At 43.1% G+C, this 20,000-nt stretch overlaps 1 protein-coding gene across 1 annotated transcript in view; it reads left to right on the top strand.

Moving 5' to 3' along the window:
* LOC125304310 (astrotactin-2-like) overlaps positions 1-20,000 on the top strand; it is a 530,850-nt gene that overhangs the window by 298,662 nt on the left and 212,188 nt on the right. The window contains 1 exon segment of the mRNA XM_048258462.1: positions 6,576-6,726. Coding sequence (XP_048114419.1) covers positions 6,576-6,726 — 151 coding nt within the window.

The following is a 20,000-nucleotide window of genomic DNA, read 5'->3' as shown; positions in this document are numbered from 1 at the left end:
AGAATTGTGTTGACCACTCTGAGGAAGTGTATTTAAAACTGCACAGTAGGTATTCAGAGTGAGCTTTTGTCTGCATCTATTTCAATATCATTTATAATTCATGTCATATAATATCTCAGTAACTGTAAAAGTGGTCCAGTGTGCAACACTGCTCAGTTCAGGGCTCCAGGTGGTGTCCACTCCAGTGACTCATTTCCGTGTGAGAGGTTTGGCCACTGATTAGTCTGCTGCAGTGTAGTATTTTCGCTGGTGTATGGTATAAGTATAGTATATATACTCTTTTGATCCCGTGAGGGAAATTTGGTCTCTGCATTTATCCCAATCCGTGAATTAGTGAAACACACTCAGCACACAGTGAGGTGAAGCACACACTAATCCTGATGCAGTGAGCTGCCTGCAACAACAGCGGCGCTCGGGGAGCAGTGAGGGGTTAGGTGCCTTGCTCAAGGGCACTTTAGCTGTGCCTACTGGTCGGGGTTCGAACCGGCAACCCTCCGGTTACAAGTCCGAAGCACTAACCAGTAGGCCACGCCTACCCCTTGGTGCTACACAACGAGAGCTTCATGTAGGGACTGGATTAGCTTGGGTTACAGTATGTGTTTCTTTGTTTGTCATTGGTATTAGCATATTAGTTTGGGTAATGTGTTTCTTTGTTTGTCATTGGTATTCAGCAGCATCAATGTTAGCCTTCACACCTGGCTGTAGTCATCGCATCAGGGAACCAAAATGACAGAAAACAGACCCATCAAAAAAGACAGCTTGTTATCTTAAAGGCATGAGGCAAGGCGCCTGTCTCGAGTCATGCGTTTCCAAATCCCTGGATTAGCATGTGGAGAGTCAGATGCTATCAGAGGCTTTGAGGTGCACAGCTGCATGCGCCAGACTGAAGATGCGCCAATACACAGCCTTCCTCGTAGGCCGTGCTATGATGCAGTTGCCATCGCCATTGACAACCAAATGCCGTGCTTTTTGTGGCAACAGATTCAGCTCTCCTCCCTGCCCCCGTCTGTGATCAGATAAAGCAGTGTGTGTGTGTGTGTGTGTGTGTGTTTAATCGCTGTAAAGAGACAGATAGCCCTCGTCTTCCTTCAGTGGCGCGTGTGGTCTCTCTCTGATATGTATGTGTGTGTTCTCTGATATGTGTGTGTGTGTTCTCTGATATATGTGTGTGTGTGTGTGTGTGTGTGTGTGTGTGTTCTCGCCTGTTCTCTGATATGTGTGTGTGTTCTCTGATATGTGTGTGTGTGTGTGTGTTCTCACCTGTTCTCTGATATATATGTGTGTGTTCACTCCTGTCCTCTGATATGTGTGTGTGTGTGTTCTCGGCTGTTCTCTGATATGTATTTGTGTGTGTTCTTTGTCACTTGCTTTGCTGAATGTATGAAGACATTCAAAAGGGTTGTCTCTTCATTCTATTCAAGGGCATCCCACTCTCTTACACACACACACACACACACACACACACACACACACACGCACAAACACACACACAATAGACATCTATTCTGTCTCCTGCTCTCACTCCCTCCCTTATGTGTCTGATTTCACTTCTCCATCGGCATCATATCTCTCCTTCACCTCCATCATCTGTGTCCTTGATTTCATATCTCTCCTCCACCAGGCATCATCTCTGTCCTTCACCATTGGGCATCATCTCTGTCCTTCACCATCGGGCATCATATCTCTCCTTCACCATCGGCATCATCTCTGTCCTTCACCATCGGCATCATATCTCTCCTTCACCATCGGGCATCATATCTGTCCTTCACCATCGGCATCATCTCTGTCCTTCCCTGGTGCCCATGGTGGCACTGCAAGACTGTTAGATACTTGTTTGTACATGCAGTACTATATTGCAGTATTGTACTATATGTACATGCAGTATTGTACTATATTCATCTATTCTAGAAGCTCCTTCATAATTAAGTAGCTAGGTCTTTCAACATATTCCCAGTGAATACACAAGAATTGTGTGTGTGTGTGTGTGTGTTTCCCCTCTTTTATAGCCCCAACACACACTCCTCATAAAGTGGCTGCAGTACAGCATCAGCAACACTGGCAGCTTAACTGTGATGTGTTTTATTAGCACTAAAACTTAATGGATGGAGCTTGCTGCTGCAATACTGCTGCTTCTCCATCACATCGCCGTCACAAGAGAGGCCAATCAATGCCTCTGCGCCAATTAGCCCGGACAAGAGAGCCAATCAATGCACTTCCATTCATTATTAATTGCCATTGGATGAAAAAGTGCACAAGCTACCCGTGATTGTTTATATCCACCTTCTGTCGTCGCAAAGGCCCCCTTTTTGGAACTGTGTGTAAGAGATGGGATGGGGGGGTGCTCATGAGTCAGCATATAAGGAAGACAAAATGGCTCTCAATACCTTCCATTCATTGTTTGTTTGTTTGTTTGTTTAATTGCCATTGGATGAGCTCCATGTGTGTGTGTGTGTGTTTGTTTGTGTGTGTGTGTGTGTGTTTGTATGTGTGTGTGTGTGTGTGTGTGTGTGTGTGTGTGTGTGTGTATTTGTTTGTTTGTTTGTGTGTGTGTGTGTGTGTGGTTAGAGAGAGAGAGAGAGAGAGAGAGAGAGAGAGATGGAGGGAGAGAGCGGGGGGGGGGAGAAGAGTATACATGTCTCTGGTAGCTTGTGTGTGGTCCCTCCCTCTAATCATAAATCTGCACCAGGCCACAGGTATATGCTACAATCATGCGTTTCATTTTCAATTAAAGGGAAAGCAGCTTCCAGTAAATGTAAAAGCCAGTCACACACATAACGTGCTAAAGAATGAAATTGCCGCTGGTGCAAAGACCTATTTGCAATAAAATCAGAAGAAACTGAATTTCCTTGCTGCCTTCAGTCACATAAAAAGTGAGCGAATAAATATAGCCCAAAACAATGAGTGGAACAAACACGTAAAGAAAGGTGCCATATTTAGTGTATGAGCTCTAGGTGTGTGTGTGTGTAGTGTATGAAGTCTAGCAGCTTCTTTACAGATTGATTTTGACATAGGCACACCCAATCACACATAACTAAATCAATATAATATCATGTGATCATGTGAATAGCAATGTGGATATTAGTTATGATGTGCTAGTGGCATTGCTTGTAATATTTTCAGCTTTAATTTGCTTATACTGTACAGTATGTGTGTCTTGTGTCTGTGTGCCTCTGTGTGTGTGTGTGTGTGTGTGTGTGTGTGTGTGTGTGTGTGTGTGTGTGTGTGTGTGTGTGTGTGTGTGTGTGGTGTGTGTGTGTGTGTGTGTGTGCTTGCACTCCATAACTCTGTGTGTGTGTGTGCTTGCACTCCATAACTCTTTGTGTACTTATCGTTGTGAAATGCAAATCACCAATTTGTTCCAGATTATGAATTTATGGGGGAAAATGGAAAATATATGTCCAGTAGTTTAGCCAAGAGTTGATTGGTTTACATTATTGGTTTACAACTGTACTTCCTTTAAAGCAATTATTCCCATACTGTGTGTGTGTGTGTGTGTGTGTGTGTGTGTGTGTGTGTGTGTGTGTGTGTGTGCGTGCGTATGTGGTCAAGTCAGTCCAGGTGTCTGCTCTGTGTGTGTGTGTGTGTGTGTGTGTGTGTGTTTGTGTGTGTTGTGTGTGTGTGGTCAAGTGTGTGTGTGTGCCTGCTGTGTATGTGGTGTCAGTTGTGTGTGTGTGTGTGTGTGTGGTGTGTGTCAACAACACAATAATATGGGCGGCAGTGTGTGTGTGTGTGTGTGTGTGTGTGTGTGTGTGTATGTGGTCAAGTCAGTCCAGGCGTCTGCTGTGTGTGTGTGTGTGTGTGGTAAGTCAGTCCAGGTGTCTGCTCTGTGGGGACGGCCTCTAATGGTTTATCTGGATCATTAGAGGGTCTAACCAGGGTCTGCTCTGGGAATGTCTAATGTGTTTATCTGGATGTGTGTCTAACCAAGGGATCCCTAAGAGTGTGTGTTTGTGTGTGTGAGTGTGTTGTGTGTGTGTTTGTGTGTGTGTTGTGTGTTTGTGTGTGTGTGTTTGTTGTGTGTGTGTGTGTTTGTGTGTGTGTGTGTGTGTGTGTGTGTGTGTGTGTGTGTTAGTGTGCGTGTGTGTGTTTGTGAGAGAAAGAGAGAGTTGGGGCTTGCGACGATGCAACTGCCTGGCACTAAAGAGTCTCCACGGCCCGACGGCCATGTCTTCGGCAGATTTAACATTTGGATAGAGCACGGCTCAATTATGTGCCATTACACCTTTAATGAGTTGTTAATTCCCCTCCAACTAGCCTGTGTCACCTGCGCAGGATCTCCAAGCTTTCTCACTGCCTGCTCCAGGGCTCGGCTTGGCCTGCACCCTCGTCATGGGAAATCACACGCAATCACACCAAGCCGTGCCGGGGGGGGCTTCAGGACACCGGCCAATAAGGAGCATCCGCAGTTGCCCTCAGTGTGTTTAGAAGTGCCGGTGCCCACCTGGTCCTCTATTCTGTCGCCTGGCAGGGAGGGTTGGCACACAGGGCTGCGCAGGCTGGCATCGCCTCTGGTGCGCTGGCATTCTCTTCTGGAATCAGAACTGGAATTGGAACTCTTTTGTGCACTGGGGATATTATTTGTTTGTGTTTCAAGAGCATTAGCATAAAGCAAAACAACATAAAGAATAGATAAGAAATATTTGTGAGAATGATAAAGGCATATCTTCACTCTCTCTCTCTCTCTCTCTCTCTCTCTTTTATCACACTCTCTGTCTCTGTCTCTGTTGGATTACTCTATTTGGACCCCTGCATTGTACCTATGATCCCATCATTTATAGGCTCGATGGCGTTTTAAGCCCCCACCGTCGACTTCAAGGCACCTAACCTTAACCCTAACCCTAACCTAACCTTAACCTTAACCCTAACCCTAACCCTTGCCTAACCCTAGTGCCTTCCATGCAGCGCTGCCTGGAAGACAATGTTGGGGCTTAAAACACCAAAAGGCCATTTATAGTCTCCAATGCTCACGCCACTGTGCAATGACAAATCAATTTGCACTAATCACTTTGTGGCCACTAAGCCCTAACGAGAGTCTATGCTTCTCTAATGTCCAACTCACTACAATAATCTACAATTACCCTGAATGACTCCACCTAATTGGCCAGAGCTACTGAAGAATGCCACTGCCATGCTCATTTGCATACGTCCCCACTACACTGCATTACACATTAGGACCGCTAGTACGGGCCCAGGCAACGGCTAGCATTCCAGCAATCTGGACAGTTAGACCCAGGCAGCAGGTCTTAATAGAAATGGCTTAGACAGTTAGCAAGATGATGATATCCACAGTGATGACAGAGACATAGTTAGATGGCTCATAATCCCTAGTAAGACGTGTTGTACGTGTCAGAGTTCGCTTGGCTGTGATAGCCATACATTATGGGCCATTATACTGTACATACAGTGACTAAGTCAGAAAGATCATGATATCAATGGCCATGACAGTTAGCAGGCTAATAATATGTGAAGTGATGGCAATGGCAGGGGTAGCATGCTAATGGTCTCATAATAAGGGCAATGCCACAGTTAGCATGGCTAGGAGATCCCTAATAAGGGCAGTGACAGGGGTATAATGGTTGTAATATAAGGGAAATGCTCAGTCATCGCTCATCTGCTGCGGCTGTCATCACAGCTGTCTGTTCAGCCTGCTCACTTTGGACCCTAATGAGCCACAACTTGAGCTATGGGGACCCGGCCACCTGCCACACGCCACCAGCGATTAGAGCCGCCATGCCATTGTTTTATTTATTTCTCAAGGCTGCCAGCTTGCGACAGGTCAGAAATAAATGGGTTGAGCTTCCTGGGTGGCTGTGGAGTATTAGCTGAGGGATTTGGGGCGAGCTGGAATAGCTACAGACGCCAGCAAGTGGCCTGGATAGAACAAAACTAGAAATTGTTGATAATTGATACATTTCAGTTGGCAGCTATCAGGCCTAAAAATATGACTAGCTGCATAGACTCTCTCTCTCTCTCTAAAAGATATTCAGGCCACATAGACTCTTAAGCCATTGGGCTTCTTATGGGACAGACTGAGTCATTAAGCACCTCTCATTAGTATTATTATTAGTCACACATGGTGGACAGCTGAACCCGGCGAGACGTTTTCATTTGACACTGCTTATTGGTCATGCACCCGCTGAGCTAATGAAAACGTCTAGTTACACTTTCACTGGGCCACTGGAGGCGCTCGTAAATTATGGGCCGATTACTGGACGCTGTCGTTGAGGGCCCTTCTTTCTTGGCCGTTAGAGGAGGATGTTGATGTCATCTCATAACATGCCGGCAGATGTAACATCATCATCTTAATGGTTTTGCTGAAGAGAATTGAACTTGATCTTAGACCACTGGCCTGCTGTGTAGAACCAAAGTAGAACCTGCCCTTTGTTTAGCTCTGTTCATGTTCTGATGTTCTACATGTTCTGCTGTGTAGAACCAAAGTAGAACCTGCCCTTTGTTTAGCTCTGTTCATGTTCTGATGTTCTACATGTTCTGCTGTGTAGAACCAAAGTAGAACCTGCCCTTTGTTTAGCTCTGTTCATGTTCTGATGTTCTACATGTTCTCGGCCTTGTTGCAGGGAGGAGGCCATTATGTCCACGTACTTTGAGACGGTGGATGACCTGCTGGCCTCCTTTGGGCCTGTACGGGACTGTTCCAAGGACAACGGAGGCTGCCGCAAGAACTTCAAATGCGTTTCTGACCGCCGACTGGACTCGACGGGGTGCATGGTGAGTTTAATTGACCCTCAACGTATCTATTTGTCTGTTTATCTCTGGCTGACTGGTGACTGCCTGGGCCAGCTCGCCTTCCCCTCCACCTGAAGATCTATCTATCGACCTTTTCTTTCTTCTCTTGTTGTCTGGCCACTTTAATATTCTCACTAGGACTGACCTCATGTTATGTGTTTTGTCTGGCCACTTGGAGCCCTGGGGCGTCACCCCCGGCAGGCTTCTTTTGCCCAACCTGCCTTGCGAGTGTCCCTCCAGACTCGTCTGCGTCTGCCTGTGTGTGTGTGTCTGTGCAGGCCCCAGTGAGGAGGGTGCTCTCCGGCAGACAGATCAGACAGCTTTGATTCGAGGCGTAGGCTTGCGGAGCGGAGTGGAAGGATGAGCAGCGTAGGTGGCAGATTTATACGAGGAGGCCGAGCGCAGAGGCAGGGTGAAGGGGGATCTGGGAAGGAGGTCGGGGGAGTTTGGAGCAGGCTGGGGTTGTAAACCAATTAAATTGATGAGAGTGCTGCTCTCCCCGCTGATGGATGGGCCGGTCATTAGAGGGCAGGCCATGCTGTAATTTGACTGCTCTGGCCACTGTTTGTCATTTAGAATGAAAGCCAAACACTGATGCTGCAATTTCCTTCTTTTTGTGCCACCCATCTTGTCCTCCTGCTGGTACAATACCTGTGTTGATTGAGTTAAATGGCCGTCCTGTCATGTTGTTTGAGTTAAATGGCCGTCCTGTCATGATTTGAATTATCATGGGCACGTGTGAAACTATTTCAGGTCAAGTCTGTAGGCAGGCAAGTACAACAGACCAAGCAGAAAAACATCGCCAGTGATATTGGTTTTAGACATGTCCGTTTACAACTTGTCACAGTGTGAGTCACAAAGCCAGTGATATTGCTTTTAGACATGTCCATTTAAAGCATGTCACAGTGTGAGTCACAAAGCCAGTGATATTGCTTTTAGACATTGTGAGTCACAAAGGCTGTTATTACCAGTAACATGACTGCTATCAAATCAAATCCGCTCAATATTTCCATTCCATAAAGTTTCCTGTGAAAAGTCAAGTTGGTGTTGTGTGTGTGTGTGTGTGTGCGTGTGTGTGTGTAGCTTTCAGACGGATTTTTGAGTGTCAGCAGTAACATTTTAGATTAACTTAAGTTAATTTTTACTCCACGCCATCTCTGGAACGATTTTCAGTAATATTTTCAAAGCAGTGAAGCAATAGGTATAGACTTTTTTTTCTGTAAAGAGCTACTGAAATCAAATGCCCTTGCTTCCATGGGGAGAAGCCAGCGCATTGCAAGGTGGCGTTTCTCATCTTAAAATTCAGCGCGCACTTTGTGCCTGATTGAACTCGCGGTCCCCTTGAAACCGCCAGAGCCTAATAGCAGTGACGACTATTATATGAGTCCCTCAACATTTTACAGCCTTTCAAAAGCTGGTCATGTGTTGTGTGGTCCCACAGGAGTTTTTTGGTGGTGCGGAGAGCAATATTGCCTGAGCCCTTTATGAGATTAAACCGATGGTATATAGGAGCGAGAGACATCTGCCAGGGAGGTTGGAAAGTAAGAGTGTATTCGCTTGAAGGACAAAGACAGACTCATCTCTAATGGATTAGGTGTAAAAGGCAGTCAGTATTGTATATTACTCGCTTCAGAATGTCCTCCGCGCCTTTGCAGAGCACAGGTTGGAGTTTGTCAGGGGTAATCTTGTCATCTCCAAGAAATGGCAACAAAGGAAGTTACCCTCTCTCTCTTTCCCTCTCTCCCTCTCTTGCTCTCTCTCTTGTTCTCTCTCTCTGCTCTCTCTCTCCCTCTCTCGTGCTGAGGCATCTGAAGGGTGTGATGGAATCAGTCTGTTCTGGGCGCTTTTAGTGCTTTTAAATATGTGTGTTTTTTTTTTCATGGGCTCTGGAGTTAGAGTAATCCCTTTAAGGGTGCTCTCCCTAAGCTCTTATTAGTGGCGGAGTGGAGCGGAGATGGTGGGGTAAACCGCTTAAAGTTGCCCCCCTCGACAGGGGCAGGGCAGTTGGGTGGAGATGGAAGTCAAGCACCACGATGCTAGCGTAATATTGGCCTGTATCAAGAGGCAGAGCCAAAGGCACACCATCCTTACTGGCAGATTAAGTACGACATGGCTGACTCAGCCTGTCTCTAAGCAAACAATGGCTTCACGAGACCAGAGGTGCGTTCAAATTTCCCAAACAGCGGCGAACGTTAGTGGTGAACATGTTTTCCTTGAACAGGTCAATTTGAACGATTTGGTGTTAACATTCCATTTTGCATTGTTGCTTTCTTCAAACTCACGTCCAGTTCCATTGTATGTTTGCGGAGAACTACCTCCTCAGACTGTTTGCGATTGTTCGCAAACGTTCACCAAAAACTCAAGGCTAATGGAAAAATGGTTGCAAACGTTCGCCTGTGTTTACGAATTTGAACGCACCTCAGGTGGTCTAAACGTTATTAAAATAGTCACCTAGAAACATATTAAAACAAACAAGAAGGTTCCTAGGTCTCCATGGAGACCCACACAGCTACACACAAGAAGGTTCCTAGGTCTCCATGGAGACCTACACAGCTTTTGGATTTCACTTTACTTTTCAGCCTGCTCCTTCGGGCTCTGCCGTCACGAGTCAGAGTGGATTGTGGGTAATTGGCAAATGCTAGAAAATGTTGTCAGCTGACCTGTAGTCCCTAGTCAGTTTACATTTCACCATGTTGTTGCTTTTTTTTCTGTTGACATGTACACCATATGTTAGTGTATGTACATATCCATTGTATCTAGACATGTATGTTAATATATGTGCGTTAACTCTACACAGATCTGGAACCATGGTAATACAAATGCATGTATGTATATGGTTTCTATGTTCTTAATGGACATCTGTGTGAGTGGTCTCTGCTCAGATGTGTGTGTCGGGGTCCTGTGGTTTGCTCTGAGCTGCACCATCGATCCTTCTGTATTAGCCTGATTAAAGCACAGGCCACAGAAAAGGATGAGCAGCCCTAAGGGCCATCGATTTAGACTGTCACCATGGTGTGTGTGTGTGTGTGTGTCTCTGTGTGTGTGTGTGTGTGTGTGTGTGTGTGTGTGTGTGTGTGTGTGTGTTGCTCTTGTTCTCTTCTTAGGGCTTGTTGTAAAGTGTGTCATTGCTACACTAAAAGAAAAACACCTCCTCTAGTGAGGCACAGCTTTTGCTCTGAAGTGGCTTTTTCTGTTCCACTGTATCAGTTGCACTTTGGCTGTAAGCTAACCTAGCGCTAACGTGTACAGGATGGCTCCTTTCTTCTCTATATTCCAGCGCTAATGCGCTAACGCTGTGAGCTAGCCTAGCGCTAACATGTACAGGATGGCTCCTTTCTTCTTTAAATTCCCATGCCGTTCTGGGCCGTCTCTATGGATCATTAGCATGCTAATGTAGAGCTCAGTGCAGGTGAGTTAAGACTCTTCTGCATGTTTTAATGAACCCCTTTAACTTCCGTTACATCCTCCATCCTGACGTCCGCTCTTGTGAGGACACGAGGAGGCAAGTGTGAAAACGCTGAAGGATCCCCGTGAGAGAGTGATGTCATCTTCCATGACATGAAGAGCAGTGAAATGGCCTTAGAGGATCACGGTGCTGTGTCTCCACGGTGTGGAAGCGGCACATCTTGATTTATAGCGGTCAGGCGCTCGGACGAATGCTGTGTCAGTTCTACTGAGCTCCTTGTGCTTCAAAGGTCAACTGCAAACCTTGCGAGTGCGATATCAATCAATTTGTCAGTTCACAAATTAAAATCAATAATCCAGAAATTACTGAAATGCATAAATCTTTTTTTTTTTTAAGATGAATTGGAAAATTCCATTACTTGGGCCGTGCTGTAGCCCCAGCACTCCAAAGATAATTATCCTGAGCATGTGGTAACAGGTGCTATTGGCTGGCACCAAAATCCCATTAAAATGGAACCGTGTAAAATAATAATGAACGTGAAATCAATTAGCGGACTTACCAGCCTATGCTGGGAGCTGGTTTTAGCTGGTTTGAGCTGGGTGGTCAAACAAGCTGGTCAACCAGCAAACCACCTTAAGCTGGTCAGACTGTTTTCTTCAGCAGGGATGTATAAATAAGAGAAAGCTTGAAAACCAGTAGTTTGTCCAGTTTGGAGAATGTATGGTTCAGTGTATATAAAGTATACACTGTGTTTTGTTAAGGACTTGGTAAGGACAGTGTATATAAAGTATACACTGTGTTTTGTTAAGGACTTGGTAAGGACAGTGTATATAAAGTATGAATATCCTGGAGTTCATACCAAACACAACTTTCCTTTTTTCATTAAAAGGTTTTTAGAACACAATTTCAGAAGAGACAGGTTGCCATATGTATCATCTGATGTATTCATTTGTGTGCAAACCATTTAGCATATTCCATCTAGCAGGGGAATTGCTCTGTTTTGGAATGTCCCTGCAGAACCTTATCAGCTGATGAATGTAGCCAAGGCCAGTAATGTCACACTCTCAATTTGACATCCTTCTCTGGCTGTTTGATGGTTCTTTATTGAAGTGAGTCTTCTTATAAAATAAATAAATACATAAAACATAAAATACATAAAATCAATGTCTCCTAAATACACTTGAGTGGCTCCATTAAAAGATAACAGTTTTAGGAGGAATTGTAAATCAATATTGAACTTGGCCGTCAAGGCCTTGAATAGGTGGCAGTTATATTGATGAAAAGAAATAATAACTCAACTCAATTTGCTCAAAGGTTACATTGGCTATTTCAGCTGCCCAAGCAGGAGGGTGATTTCTACCTCTTTTGAAAGGTGCTGCATCAGAGAACTGATTTGCTGGCGACCCAACACCTTCCCAGCGGTCAAACGTAGAGGCCACCAGTCCAAGTGTTGGTGCACAAACCAAGTGTGTCATTAAAGCGACTCAAGCATGTTATTTATGGAGGTGATTGCACTGTGTATACAGTACCTTTCATATTGCTGTGTGTGTGTGTGTGTGTTAGTGTGTGTGTAGGTGTCTTCATCCTTACATATGTACTGCATCTATGTATGCAGTATGTCACTGTTATATCCAGCATATGTTCAGCATTGTGTGCAAGGTCTGTGTGTGTCTGTGTGCATGTGTGTGTGGTGTGTGTGTTTGTGTGTGAGTGTACATATGTTCAGCATTGTGTGTAAGGCTCTCTGTCTGTCTGTGTGTATGTGTGTGTGGTGTGTGTGTGTGTGTGCGTGTGTGTATGTTCAGCATTGTGTGTAAGGCTCTCTGTCTCTGTCCAAGTGGAACATTCCAGGCAAATTAGACATTGTGCACAGCGTCGGCTGCTATGATCGCTTATTATTGTGAACAGCATGGGCTGCTATGAGCACTTATTTAGACATTGTGGACAGCTTGGGCTGCTATGAGCGCTTATTTAAACATTGTGAAGAGTGTGGGCTGCTATGAACGCTTATTTAGACATTGTGGATAAGGGTGTCACGATTTCGATTTTATTTCGAAATCGATCGAAATTACATCTCAATCTCGAACTTCGAACTTAAAAGTAGAATCGACGATGCAGCCACACCCCCCAATGTCATGTCCAGCATATATGCCAAGACGCACAAACACACACGCACATGCTGAACTGCAGCTAATTGTAGGCTGCAGCCAGTTAAAATATACACATCAACCTACCGAAATCAAAGCCCCTCTTGCTACTTTGAAATCACCGGTGTGGAAGTATTCATTTCTTCACGTCAATTAAAACTAACTTAGCCTACTCAACTTGCAAGTGAAAAGGTGATCTTACAGTCCAAAGTTACTTCAAGGCTTAAAATGCACATTGATAAGTATTCCATGAACACTAACCTTGGGTCTCTTCGGAGTGTGCTGAAACAATCAAATTATCATTCTGTGTTGTTTCATTTCACTATGTTCACGTCTCTGTTTTAGCCTAATGTTAGTTCTGTTTACATTACAACCTCGCGGTTGGAACGGTTTCAAAAATAAAAAGCGGTTTCAAAATAAAAGCCCCCTGAAACAAAAAAAGGAGAAGGCCAAAAAGAGTAAATAACATATAAGTAATGCATTAATAGTAATATTAAAAAAAAAGATCGAAAATCGAATCGTGACTTTAAAATCAAAAATTACATCGAATCGAGGATTTGAAGAATCGTGACACCCCTAATTGTGGACAGTGTGGGCAGCTATGAACGCTTATTTAGACATGGTGAACAGTGTGGGCTGCTATGAGCGCTTATTTAGACATTGTGGACAGCGTGGGCTGCTATGAGCGCTTATTTAGACATTGTGAACAGCGTGGGCTGCTATGAGTGCTTATTTAGACATTGTGGACAGCGTGGGCTCCATAATCCTATGAGCGCTTATATAGACATTGTGGACAGCGTGGGCTGCTATGAGCGCTTATAGACATTGTGGACAGCGTGGGCTCCATAATCCTATGAGCGCTTATATAGACATTGTGGACAGTGTGGGCTGCTATGAGCGCTTATATGAACCCCTCCAATCTGGCTTTCGACCCCACCACAGCACGGAGACAGCGCTCATTAAGATCATGAACGACCTCCTCATAGCTGCAGACAACGGCCTCATCAGCCTTCTCATTCTCCTAGACCTATCTGCAGCTTCTGACACAGTCTCCCATACCATCTTGCTTCACCATCTCCATGAACACTTAGGACTCTCTGTGTGTGTGTGTGTGTGTCTGTGTGTGTAACTTTGTTAACTTAGCCACACATTTATCTTACTTCCAATCAAATTAATGCAGCGTTATTTTTTTGACTAGAACTGTCGCAGCAGAGGCCTACTGATTAAGTAGTGTGTGTGTGTGTGTGTGTGTGTGTAGTCTGTCAGCCTGATAGCGTCCAATGGTGCAGGGATGGACGGGGAGGGTCAAAGTTATGCCAGCGGTTTATTCCATAGACTGTATATATAGAACTGGACAGTGTGCCGTCTGTTAAGAGTGATGCGAGCGTTAGTCCAGAGCCCCCTGGTGGCTGGCTGCAGTACAATGTGTAACTCCGCCCATCCCCATGTATTTCAATGGCCAAGTAGCCAACTTTCCGTGTCACTTTTCTCACCTAAAACTATTTTTGTATCAACAACTTTTTATTCGAAAAAATAGTTTTCAAGATGCTTCAATACACACAATTTTTCTTTTCTCACTGAAATTATTTTTTTTAATGTTATATTAACAAATCTAAAAAGGGTGTGTTTACACCTATGATTGATGAAGAGACATCGTTGTTAGTTGTGACCGATTCTTTGTGAAAAAAGATATGTGCTGTTCTTTCGTAGAAGTATATTAGCTCATAGCATGCTACATCATGCTAGCATTAGCCAGTTGATAGGTAAAGTAAAAGGGCTCTGCTATATTGATCCGAAGTGACGTTAGTCCATAGCTGTCAACATTGAGCTTTGAAAATAAGGGAGATTTCCCAGGTTTCTCACGCAGAATATGGGAAAATGTCAACATTCGTCCCCCAACGTTGGAAGGGTTGCAGTATTAGTCCGTTTCATAATTGCAAACACGTGCATTGGTCAGCTAAACAATACAACAAAGTAGCCAACTTTATTTAGGCCTTACAACCTATATAATTTGGTCAACTTTATACAGCCCTAATAAGGCTAAAGTTTTGTAATCATTCTCTCTCCTGCGCAAATAAAATGTGTGTGTTCCAAGTAGCCTAGTGCGTAATTCTTCTTCATAAAGTTGAACAAATGCATTTGGTTATTTTAGAGAAAAATATAAACAGCCTGTCATGCAGTTTATGGGCTACAATGCAGAGTTGGGAAGTTAGGCCAACTTGAAGTGAATATACAAACAGTATACTGTAGCTAAATAGCCTGGTAGGCCGACACACACAGTGCGTGCGGCCGTACACTATGCAGGTGCCACTGAATCGTGCTCTCATGAGTCACGACAACCACACTGTCATCTTAAATAGTCTCACTGTCGCCTTCAAGCAAGCAAAATGATGCTTTGAAAACATCTGATTCTCTGGAAGGGCAAGGGATAGCAACAGGACAACAGTACAGAGACTGACAAGTCCGGTAAAATACGGGATATTTACGGGAAAATATTAAAAACGGGAAGACAGCGGGAAAAAAGTTAAAATACGTGAGAAACCCGGGAGGGTTGACAGCTATGCGTTGCCATAGTCACCATCAGTCCTACTTGTTTCAAATGGTTTAACGTAACCAGTGATTGCCGCCATCATCGTTGCAACTTCATTTGAATACACTTTGTCACTGGAGAAGGCGATGTTAAGTTTCATTAACGTTAACTCTTGCTTAGTTTTGCGAATGGCAATAACCGCCACCTAGCCTGCTAGGTCGACAACCTCGGTATGCCCATTTATGAATCAGCCCGACAAATAACGTTACTTGTGTTTTAGTGAACACATTATTGGACCATAGCTTAACGTGAGGAGGGATTCAAAGTTACAAATGGCCAATTTGCTTAGTATGCTCAGAACAGCGGTATCTAAAAAATGCGTTAAGGTATTGTTGTTACATGCGATTGCACTGCTGGAGAAGCATTTTGCATTGGTATGATTTGATCAGGTCTTGCCAGTGATGTGTAAATCGTCCCATAGACGTACATCATTTCAAAATAATACGTCTAAATTGAAAACTGTGACAACTCATTGATAGGCTCTCTCAATATGTCTGTAATAGTATGCCTCTACCACATGCTTGCTAGTCTTTCACCAGAGAGGGTGCTCCATTATAAATCTGTAAAAATATGAGAACATGGACCTACTACATCAGGCTACTCTGTAAACATTTTACACATAATCAGAAAGCTACTTTGCTGTTCAGTGTGTGATGTGTTTACAGTTTTTTTCAACTGCTTACACACTAAATCTTTGCTTGTCACACAATTTTCTAAACATGTCCTCCAAACATCATAACCCGACACCAAATCTGCAAAACCATACACTAATTCTCAGTGTTTGACTCAGTTTTCAATTGACTAAAACACATTTTGCAAAACACCACACACAATTTTCTACCAAACACACAAAAATCTAACAGGAAGTAACTTGATTTCGTTCTTCAAACACAATCCATCAAAATGCCACACTAAATCACCAGTGCTTCACTCTTTCTCCTCACATGTGTAAACACTCTTTACTTTACTGAACACCATCCAATCATTGCCTTAGTATATGGCTATGAATAGATGTAGTCTCTATATACTGTAGGTATGGACCCTTTCAATCTGCTCCTAGAGGATTTCCGGTTGAAATATTCAGAACCATTGCAGATACTTTGAAAATTACAGTAATCGGACTTTAGCTTACAGTAATGTTCTACAAAAAGTTGACTTCATGTAAAATTTGTCTTTTTACTTTATTTTTGTTTGTCCCTATGTTACAGTACCATTAGCTCAATACATTTTCTGTGCCTCCAGAAATCCCTAAGGAACTCTTACTGTAGAATTGTTTGTTTCTGCAGTTGAAAGGGTCTATAGGCCTATGAATACATACTGTACACACACACACACACACACAAACACACACACACACTTGTCTTTGGAAAAACACAAATCAGTGTTGGAAAAATCAAATCAAAATCAAAACTCCATGTACATCTGGTGGTCACTGTATTCTTCTTTGCTTTTTTTTTCTTGCTGTAAAATACTGTATTAAGAACAGCAAATGATTTGGGAAAAATCACTATTTTTGGTTTCAATATTGCTTGCATTTTTACTGTGTATTTCAACTTCTCTTTGTTGATACCATAACTTTCACTCTTGTATGGAAATACAAATAGAAAGCCTAAGACAGAAGAGCTTTAGGTTTTGAGCAACAGTGTGTACATGATGTATCCAAAATGTCATATTATGACAAAAGTGTTTGTAATGTGAGGCGAATGTTTGCTTTAAAGATGTGTTTTTGACATTTTGAATGTTGTGTGTCATTTTGCTGCAGATTTGAGGCATTTTGCATTTTGTGTGAGCAATTGTGGGTTTTGTGTGTGGAGTTTTGAAAAATAGACACAGAGTTTTGAAAATGTGTGTAAACAATTGTAAAAAACTGTAAAGTGGTACTACGTTTAAAGAAACATTTTTATTCTTTGTTTCAAGTGCATAAGAAAATACCACATTATGATGATGATGGTTATGGTTACCCTTAACAAATACAAAACAATATAATACTTAAAACAGGGATCAATCAATAGCCTAATGAAATAAACAAGGAAAATGAGGGGGGAAAGCAATAATAAATGATAATGCCCATTCAATCAATAATATAATAACAAAAACATGGTAAGACTACATTAAGGAGAATATCAATAATAAACAATGTCAAATTAATCAACAGCCTATAATGAAAATAAAACAGTACTACTGCATACAAACCATAATGTATAAGAAGTGCTTAAAGACCAAAACTATCACAAGAACGAAAAGAGCACTGGGCAACTCATTCCACCAACATGGAACCACTGAGGAAAAGAGTCTTGAATTTGACCTAGCGTTTAAGACTGAAGCTCATCAGAAGACCGCAGTGGGCGGTTGGGGATGTATATCTTAATCATTGAATTAAAATAACAAGGAGCAGATCAATTTAATTCTGGCTACTGTAGGGACCCAATGGAGAGTAACTAGGAGAGGAGTTACGATGTGTCCTCTTTGGCTGATTGAAGACCAGTCATGTTGCAGCATTCTGAATGATATATCACACAAAAGAAATTAAAAAAAAACATTCAATATTGATTTAGTATCAACCAATAATTATTCTGATATTAATATTCTTGTAATGTCTACATCTTTGTGCAGACTACAGTTAAATACTAAGCAATGTCCTCTGACTTAAATACCAAGGCAGTTAAATGACCGTGGTATGGTATAGTCTACGTGATATACAGGACTACACAGTAAACCCATTTAAAAAGCATCATCATCTCAGTATACCCATTTAAAATAGGCAAGGATATGTATTTAATAACATTTGGTGGTTGCTCACAGTATACCCACCACTACAACTAACTAACTAGACTACACCACTGGTTAAATGGCGCATTGCAATTTACAATTTGTGTGTGGGCATACAGAAAGTTGAAGTTTGGGTGACATCAATAAAGAAAATAGAAACAAAGGGATGTGTACAGCCTCAAGTATGAATGAGGTTGAAGTATGAAAGGTTCAGAGCAGCGGCAGACCTTTCTTGGTGCCACGCAAGTTATTGAAAGTCATGTGTTTTCAGAACGTAGTGGTGCTGTGCCATGTCCCATGTATAAGGGGCTTCAGGTTGATCCATTGACGGTGGGTGATGATGTCAGGGAGATGGATGTCAGGGGACTTGGAGAAAGGGGGAGGACATGCCACCTCAGACCACCCCAGCCAAACCACTTCACGTAGGCATTCCCTTGCTTGCAGACTAATGTAGACCATGGAGACCACCTTGCCGCCACCTCCAGTACATTCAGCCATCACCCATATCTTACCTGCAAAAAGGAAAGTTACAATAAAATTAGTCAGACAATTTTACAACATTACAAAGCATCTAATCAGGCACTCAACACCACTAGTAATACCAATTAATTAAATATATGTGTGCAATAAACTTTACAGCCTACCTAATGTTAACTACACATTTAAATATGCGGTGTGAATGTTATTAACTTTCGTCAGCTTGAAAAATAACGTTATCAGTATGACTGATCATGGGCGTTAGATGACAAACTAAGGTCTTTCTCAAATGTTCACCGATATCCCTGAGAAGTGACTGGTTCTTGTAGCGTAGTGTTTAATGCAGGCGTTTCATTTATCGATCATTCACTTATCGCGGTCTACAACTACCGACCTACCAATCTATTTTTACAGTCTATCTATGCTACCGACCTAGCATCACAGAAGTAGCTCTAACAGAGGTGTCTGTCGTTAACGCGTTAAAAAAATGCAACGCTGGCAAACTGGCTAGTAGTTACATTAACATGAGGTTGATGAGGTCCATGCTTCACATTACGTTAACTTTATGTTGCTTTATCACATCATATACTGTACTGACTGTCTAGTGTTATTAATCCCCATGTACAGTCAATGGTCACTCCATGTTGAGATGGCATACATTGAGATATTTGACAGCAACAACTAATAAAACCAAATATATCATGCATCGACTGTTACGGGGAGCTGTGTGCTAATCTTCACTTCAAAGACTAACATAGCCTCCCGTTAGCGGTAACGTTAATGTAGCTGCTAACGTTAGCATGTAATTAAGCTGTCCGTATTTCTGTTGTTAGCTCATTAGTATTCACCATACTAAATTGTCACAGTCTATAATCAACATAATAAGCTCTCTTAGACGTATTTAAGAACACCAATAGACAAAAAAACTTTTCAGTTGATACGGAACACTTACCAGACAAGAACAAACCCGATTGTTGTTTGTACTGTTTAGCTAACTCACAGCCATAAAATTCATCCAGCCAGCTAGCCTTCTCGGCGCCGAATTAGATCCTGCGTTGTGGAAAGGAGAAGGGGGCGGGTTTCACTTGACAAGGGCGTGTTTAACTCGCTGAGTGGCAACTGAGTGGGGCGTGCCTGACCCAGCGACTCCTCTTCCGGGCGCATGCTTCAACTTTTGCTTTCGCGCAGCCGCGACTTCAAATTGGCTCCAAATTTTCCAAGATGGTGTCGCCTCGGCGGCTTCAATTCCATAGAACACTGCAGAATGCAGCCACACTGTCCAGTTCTATATATACAGTCTATGGTTTATTCACTTGTGTGTGTGTGTGTGTGTGTTTGTATGTGTGTAAGCGTGTGTGTGTGTGTGTGTATGTATGTGTGTGTGTGTGCAGTATGTGTGTGTATGTGTGTGAGCTTGTGTGTGTGTGTGTGTGTGTGTGTGTACCCATGAACTGAGACCAGAGGCATAGGCTACTGGATTTACAATGCTGGTATCTAAGATTGTTTGTGTTCAATGAAATCTATTGTAAAATGTGAACACAAATAAAGGTATTAATATGTATGTGTGTGTGTGCAGTATGTGTGTGTATTGAGGCTGCCCGTCTGCATCTCCTCATGTTTTATGTATGCCTGTGTGTGAGCATTGCCCGGTTGGCGCTCTCTGTCTGGTTCAGCTGTGACCAAACGCATTATGCGAGACGACAGCCATGCCCCTCCACGGGGTTGTGTGTGTGTGTGAGCGTGTGTGAGACCACAGCCATGTCCCTTCTAGGAGCTGTGTGTGTGTGTGAGTGTGTGTGTGTGTGCCTCCATGGGGCTGTGTGTGTGTGTGTGTGTGTGCCTCCATGGGACTGTGTGTGTGTGTGTG

Source organism: Alosa alosa, chromosome 12, assembly GCF_017589495.1.
Source record: "Alosa alosa isolate M-15738 ecotype Scorff River chromosome 12, AALO_Geno_1.1, whole genome shotgun sequence".
Classification (NCBI taxonomy): domain Eukaryota; kingdom Metazoa; phylum Chordata; class Actinopteri; order Clupeiformes; family Clupeidae; genus Alosa; species Alosa alosa.
This window is presented reverse-complemented; position numbering and strand designations above follow the sequence as displayed.